Source organism: Lolium perenne, chromosome 4 (genome assembly GCF_019359855.2).
Source record: "Lolium perenne isolate Kyuss_39 chromosome 4, Kyuss_2.0, whole genome shotgun sequence".
In the NCBI taxonomy this organism is placed as follows: Eukaryota; Viridiplantae; Streptophyta; class Magnoliopsida; order Poales; family Poaceae; genus Lolium; species Lolium perenne.
The window spans coordinates 251329896-251337054 of NC_067247.2; the positions used below are offsets into that span (position 1 = coordinate 251329896).

The 7159-nt window shown below is 44.6% G+C and overlaps 1 protein-coding gene and 1 long non-coding RNA gene across 2 annotated transcripts; one reads left to right on the forward strand and one right to left on the reverse strand.

Annotated features, from left to right (window-relative positions):
• The first annotated feature begins 310 nt into the window (after nucleotides 1-310).
• On the forward strand, nucleotides 311-1087 carry LOC139839328 (uncharacterized). The gene has a single exon (XM_071829377.1). The coding sequence runs from the start codon at nucleotides 311-313 to the stop codon at nucleotides 1085-1087; it is 777 nt and encodes a 258-aa protein (XP_071685478.1).
• A 4709-nt stretch (nucleotides 1088-5796) lies between these two features.
• On the reverse strand, nucleotides 5797-6801 carry LOC127328477 (uncharacterized). Its single transcript, XR_011756763.1, has 3 exons — nucleotides 6649-6801; nucleotides 6184-6551; nucleotides 5797-5822 (listed from the first exon to the last, which is right to left on the reverse strand). It is a non-coding gene; the product is annotated as an uncharacterized lncRNA (long non-coding RNA).
• Between the last annotated feature and the right edge of the window lie 358 nt (nucleotides 6802-7159).

Here is a 7159-nt window from a genome sequence, read left to right on the forward strand (position 1 = left end):
AGGCCCTCACCGCCGAGCTCGCGGCCGCCACCGTCACTGAGGCCGGTGTCACGACCTACGCGCCAGTCGACGCGTCCGCCTTCGTCGTGTCTCTCCATGCTATTGTCTGATTAATCTTTCCTGCACCAATGTTGTCACCACCGGAAAGACTCGCTTTGGCAGAGACACCCACTGAATCCTCCTGCACCAATGTTGGCCGTTGTCATTACCGACTAATGAGCTACGACACCAGCGGTCTATGGCTACCTCGGATCAATGCGTGTTTTGCGGCGCCGGGGATTCCTGGAGGCATGCTCTCATGGACTGTACGATGAGCAGGTGTGTTTGGGCTCTGGTAGATGATCACATTACAGAGCATATGCAGCAGACGGAGGAGGGCTGTGCACGGAAGTGGTTGGCCCAGATGATGGAAACATTACCGCATGAGGAACAAATCACTGTCTTCGTTACTCTGTGGGCGATCTGGCACGCCAGGAGGAAGGCGATTCATGAACAGATTTTTCAGAGTCCATTATTTGTCCACCATTTTGTGCAGAACTATCTGAAAGACCTGGAGCTTAGCAAGAGAACGGTGCAACAACCGGCAGCTGCGACGGAGACGATCGCACCGAGGTGGATCCCTCCACCAACGGGGATGGTGAAAATCAATGTTGATGCGGCTGTTGGGAAGAACCTGAAGAGGGGTTCTGTAGCGGCGATCGCAAGGAGTAGCGACGGTGTATTCTTGGGAGCCTCGGCGCTCATATACCCTGGAGTTACAGAAGCGGAGACTTTGGAGGCGCTGGCTTGTAGGGAGGCATGCGATCTCGCAAGGGACATCTATGCATCCAGGGTGCGGGTGGCATCGGACTGCAAGATGGTGGTGCAAAATCTGGAGCAAGGAACCAGGGGGGTTTACTCCCATATTATCACCGAGATCATCGAAGCTCGGCAATCTTTTGCTTTTCTTGAGTTTAAGTTTGAGAGTAGGAAGTCGAATAATGAGGCTCATAAGTTAGCTAGGAGTGCTTTGTGTGATGTGTCGGGCCGTCGTGTGTGGCTGGATGCCCCGCCTGAGGGCATGTGTATACCACTTGTTATTGATTAATAGACGGCCTGGTTTACCCCTCAAAAAAAAAAAACCAATGTTGGCCGTTGTCACCACCAGTGTAGGAATCTCCCGCCACGCAAACCAAACCTTCAAAGTAAACCCTGAACATGTGTAAATCAGTCAAAGACGTTCAGTAGAGAAAAATCATTAGCAAATTTGAATCATATGAGGCAACCTAACCACGTAAATCACCCATCGGGTCATGAAAGTGCTGCCAAGTGCTGCCAACTCATCTTATCAAAAGGAATAACGTCCTAGGATAAAAAAGGAAGAAAGGTAACATCTCAGATCAAGACGAAACCATCTAAAACAGGGAACACATTTTAGAAATAGAAAACAGCAGATCTAAGCATAACAAAGAATAACTGAACCATCAGGCTTTGAAACGGCATCAGCAGGCCCAGGTTTCCAGTGATTAGCACCAAGCACCTCAACATCCTTACCAACCAGCGAGGTTACAAGCAATGCAAATATGAATCTAATGTACTCTAGCGCAAGCAACAGAGCAGCACCACATAGCCCAGGGTCATACATTCAAATATACCATCATTAAGTTCACACAAAAATACCGAACCACCCCAAAAAAACAGGCAAGGAAAGACCAACACAAGAAAACAACTAATAATCACAAGCAAGGAAAGACCAGCCAAAAAACTATGCTTTATCAGGAGCATTTCTTTAAAGAGGAAGGAAGAGGGAAAAAAGGGACCGCATAAACTTTATATTTTCAAAAGCAGCTACCAGGTAAATATAAAGTGGAAAAATAAACTGTCACCGTGAAAAGAAAGGGAAGCAAGAAACAACCATCCAAAAGATAACAAGAAGTCATAGCCCAACAATAACCAAACAAAGTTGGTTTAGCAAAAAGATATTTTGGTAAGGAGGGTGACCCAACAAACAGCAGTAAGCATTAGCAAAGATAGCAGCATGAAAACCGCAATAGCGCGTCTGTCAATAAGAAGCAAGCACGAAAGAGAGGAAATGGGAAACAACAAAGAAATGCAAACAACATGCAGTTTTTTCTACCCTGTTCCAAGTTAATTGCTAATTATACAAAAGCAACACTTTAGCCAATAATAAATACCAATGGAACAAAAGCTCGCTCTACCAACCACTTCTGGTCGTTCACATCTCATAATATATCAAACTATTCAAATCAAATAAATAAGGAGATCCGGGACAGAGAGACATACACTGTCTAGGCGAGAGAGAGATGAATTGCAGTGTGCACTCAACATCACCAACGTAGCCAATCAACTGCACTGGCGAGAACACAGCAGCAGCCTTATTGGCATCTGGAACCCTTCAAGAGCAGAAAATTCAGCATTAAAGGTTTTGTGTTTTTTTAGGTTCTAAATAGTGCCTTTGTATACCTAAGAATAATCACTATACTGGTCCCATAAAGATAGTATAATCACAATACCTGAAACCTCACAAAAAATTGCTACAAGATAATCGGTATTCTATTTCACATACTGTAATTTACTTTCTTAGACTTTTCTTTTCACCTAAAGACAATTTACCAGGTGCAGAAAACAGGTATGCACTTATCACAGAATATAAGGATGTGAAAAAGGGAAAAATGAATAAATTGCACAACGTTCATTTTAGAGCAATTTATATATTACATATATGCACTTATCACACATTGCAATTGCACAACGTTCATTTAAGAGCAATTAGAATGTTTTCCGGATTTAAGAATTTTAGATACTACTAACCAACTGAGATATACATATGCCATTGCCAAAAGGCCCCTGGTTCTCACCTCCTTCATCCCATGGTGCACTCGTCTACAGAACTCGCCCCTTTCACCAACAACCTTCTTGATATATACCCTTGTTGGAGAGGACCGAGACAGGGGCCCTAGGAGAAGCAGCAACTGCTCGGTGGAGGTCGGCAACGGCTCAATGGAGGTTGACACCATTGCTAAAACCTGGCTTCAAGCAACGCAAAGCATGTAGCCAAAGAAACCAGTAGCAAAAAAGCAAGGCAACGTAGTATTGGCAGTTTTATTGGTACTTCTCCTCATGAACAACGAATTTATCAGTGTTTGGCTTCAAATAAGAATAGTATTCTTTTGTGAAAAGTACTATTGCAGGGTTTAGGTGGAATGTACCTAGAGGAAAACCAGCTTCATCCTGATATCAGTCCATCAGGCTGGAACTGAATCTCCAGCATTGCTTGGTTTTCTCTGTCAATCTACTGCTGCTATAGCAAATTTCAGCGTTAGTAAACATTCATGCATCATCACTTGGATCATGCATGTCTCCACTTCTCGTTGACTTTCCCCAGGCAATGGTTGTGACCCCTGCATATACATTACTCAACTTGTCACAGATCTCTTCGTTACAAATTACAAATTCATGATTTTCGTTTATGCTAGATGATTCAGATAGATAAAAAAAACATTAAAAGACAAACAAAATTAGCACAAAAGGTGAAAGTAGGATGCTTAGGGACCCTATATACATTATAATAACATAGGCACAGACCCCGCAATGAGACATTTTAGCTTACCTGTCCACAACATAAATATGGCCATGTCATCACCCTCGCCTCTTGGGCCTCCCATAGACATGACCAGATAATCCTTCAGGCGAACTAACGACAATCTGTGGCCTGTTATCTACATGGTTTAATGACATTTGCTCATAACAAACAATGCAATAGTAGCACAATATATTCATTTACCTATAAAACAAATGAACAAAACCATACAGTTTTTTTGGCGAGGGCAAGGAATCATGCTGACCCGAGGAAAAGACTGGGAGGCGACCAGGTCCAGAGACGTTTGTTGAACTACGGTGGAGGTGCCGGCACATGCCAACGTTGCTCTAGTTAGCGCCGGTCTTCCCGAGAAGGTCAGCCTCATCTCCATCCTAGCGTAGCAATCAACGTAATATATAAATTTAATTTCATTGTCCTCTGTTTGTAACGAATAGCATAGAGAAATAGTAGGATTAACAGAACTTCTAATTTCAGTGAGATCTAGTCCAAAAAAAACAGAGTAGAAGTCGAACTATTTAAACAATTTAAGACAAACGAATAAATGTTGTTATGCATCCAATATTCCTCAATCAACTAAGAAGTGGAGCAAAAGTTTTGCTATACACAAAAATTCAATTGTAGCCACACGGAACACATACCGTCTGTAGCAAAAGTGAACCGGAAGCTCCAGCTTCCTCGCGGATTCTAGGAAGCAGGCGGGCACCTCCTGGCCATCCTCCGGCCGGCTTAGACGATCAAACCAGAGTGGAGCAAAAGTTCTGCTATATACCACTCACACCCCTCCTCCTTCATTCTCTACAGCCAAGAGGAATGAGAGTGAGAGAAGACATCGATCGAGGAAGAGACACAGAGAACCGGGAAAATAGTAACTCAAATATCTGTGCAGCCTGTCGGTTCCTCTAAGCTAGCTGTTTACCTATTGAATGCTAAAACGAGGGATATAGTAAAGGATTCCCAAGAGTCATGACACGATCGAGAGCAGAGAAATTTACACAATTCAAAGAAATAATGGTCCTGCTCCCCGTCTCATACCATCACAAACACAAGTGAAGTTATGATCAGCTCCCACAACTTGAAAAAAAATAGTTTCAGCTTTTACCCAAAAAATCCTAAGCAAAATATGCTTCAAACTAAATACTTTAGGCATAATCCAGAAGTGCCTATCCATGTTCTAACATGTGAACATGTGCACCAGTTGCAGAAAATAACAAAGTAATAAACAATCTACATTGGTATAGTCGTATCCCTTCACCAATGAACATGACAGGAACAAAATGCCATTATTATCAAACTAAACATGATCCAGTGTTCACATCACACGCTCGCTGAACATCCAAATCATGCAAGAACACAAGAACCACACACAAACACATGTCTCGGTCTCAAAAAACAAATCAGAACGAGGCAGCATACCTTCAGGAGCCAATTCGAGTATTTCTCCTACAATCACCATTTCATCAGTATGGTCTCGATCTTACAACACTTAATATGATCCGCCTCGCTGCGGCCAACAGCAACCAAAAAAATTAGAAACGCCAGCTCGAGTATTATGTTGGAAATAAAAACAAAATAAAGAGGAGATTTACCAGAGATCCTTTTCTTGCTCGCTGCAACTGAATCCCACGAAGAAAATTCAATAAAACACAACAAATTTAGACATGGTTGCCTTCCATCTCTCCCTTGACCTGGAGACGAAGCAAATCTTCCCCGGCATCTCCTCGTCGATCCTCTCCAGCAGAAACGGCGCAACAAGCAACCCACTGTCCTCCACACCTTCCCCAATGGCCATATGCCCTGCTGGAGACCTACAGGAAGTGACGCCACCTAATCATAGCAAGAAGGGATCACATCTTGACCATCTCAAATCGAAATGCATCCTACAAATCAAGAAATAGAGAGGAGAAGGGGAGGTGTTGATTGCACACCTTGCTTGGCCACCAAGCCCTACCACAAGCCTGAAGAACGTCTTGGGGAAGCAAATCGGGAGAGATGAGGAGGACAACTGCGCTTCTCTGCTCCAGTTTCTTCCCACCCTGCACCGCTTCCCAATGGATGACGACGGGGCGTGAGAGCAGTGGCATAGGGTGGAGGGCGCGGAGCCGCTGGCTCAGCTCCCGAAAATTCAATTGTAGCCACCCTTTCAAATACTTGCATGTGTAACTTCCGTAATGCCCTTTCACAAGTAAGAACAAATGTTGCACAACCTAGGCAAAGCCACAAACTACAAAATGTGCCCTTTAACATAATCAATTGTGCACCTCCAGGTACTTTGAATAGCACGACAGGTGAATCGATAGAAATGACACAGAGCAGTGGAACTGGAAATAGTGTTTCACCTAGTGGTATTAAGTACATCATTGCAATTATAGCATCGCTGATGCCAGTCTCAAATAGTAATACAATAAACCAGTCAGCCTCCTATCATAGCAGTTATATTTCGCAACTAAACCTCAATTGACCAACAGACTCCACAGTCAAATTTCAGAGTAGACGAGATAGATGTATGGAGGTCAAGACAAACTGATAAAACTGTCCAATCCTATGGAATAATCATGTAGATCACAAGAAAAATGACGACTCACCTTTCCATCGAAGTCCTCATTCCAAGATATCTTCTTGCCATTATCGCGGAACCATACAGAAGGGAGTCAGACTTGTCTCCTTGAAGAATGCCAGTTATGATGCTCTACAAATCTGGTACAATTGTGCAAATCAAATAAATAAGTAGACAAAGCATTTGGAAGAAACAAAGGGTGGTTCAATTAGGATGATATTCGTATAATCAGCATAGTATACAATGAATCAGCTTTTCTAGGGAGTCTATTAATTGAACAACTGCATATGAAAGGAGAATCCTTAGTCTGGTACCCTAAATGCTGAATCTCAAGCACAACAACCATACGCCATCCCATGGTCCAAAAAGATTGTGTCTGTAAGCATGAAACCAGATCTGAAAAACAACAGAAACACCAGATCTAGCGGGGTAAATAACTGAAGCTTAAGTGCTCAGAATTAGACAGAGACGTGAAACGAAAATGAAGCTTTACCAGCAAAATATTTTGCGCCTTCTGCATCTTCTAAACAGATATTGAGGCTGCTCCACTCCTCCTCCTCCACCCAGTTAGAGGCGTTGAGTGGAGACGGAAGGATCTGCTCGAGGTGAGAGAAGACGCGGCCTGCGGAGCGCTCCACGCAGCAGCGCCCCGCAGCTGCTCTCCCGATGTGAGGTGGCGGCGGCCGCGCGCCCGTGCTCCGTCCTCGCTCACGTCGGCTGCCTCCCGGCGCTCCACGCAGCAGCGCCCCGCGGCCGCTCTCCCGATGCAAGGTGGCGGCACCGGCGGCGCCCGCGATGGGGTTGGGGGGAGGGGAGGACTGGATTGGAGGAGGAGAGAGAGGCACGGGATTGAGGAGAGGTAGCTCTCGGTAAGGATAGGGTTTTCACCGTTTTAATTTTCTGATCGACGCGACCACGGACGCTCACCGTCTCAAACAAACGGCCCCACGCAGGTACGGGCCCAGCCGTCATGCACCCAGAACAAGAAGTGGCCGGTGGGACAA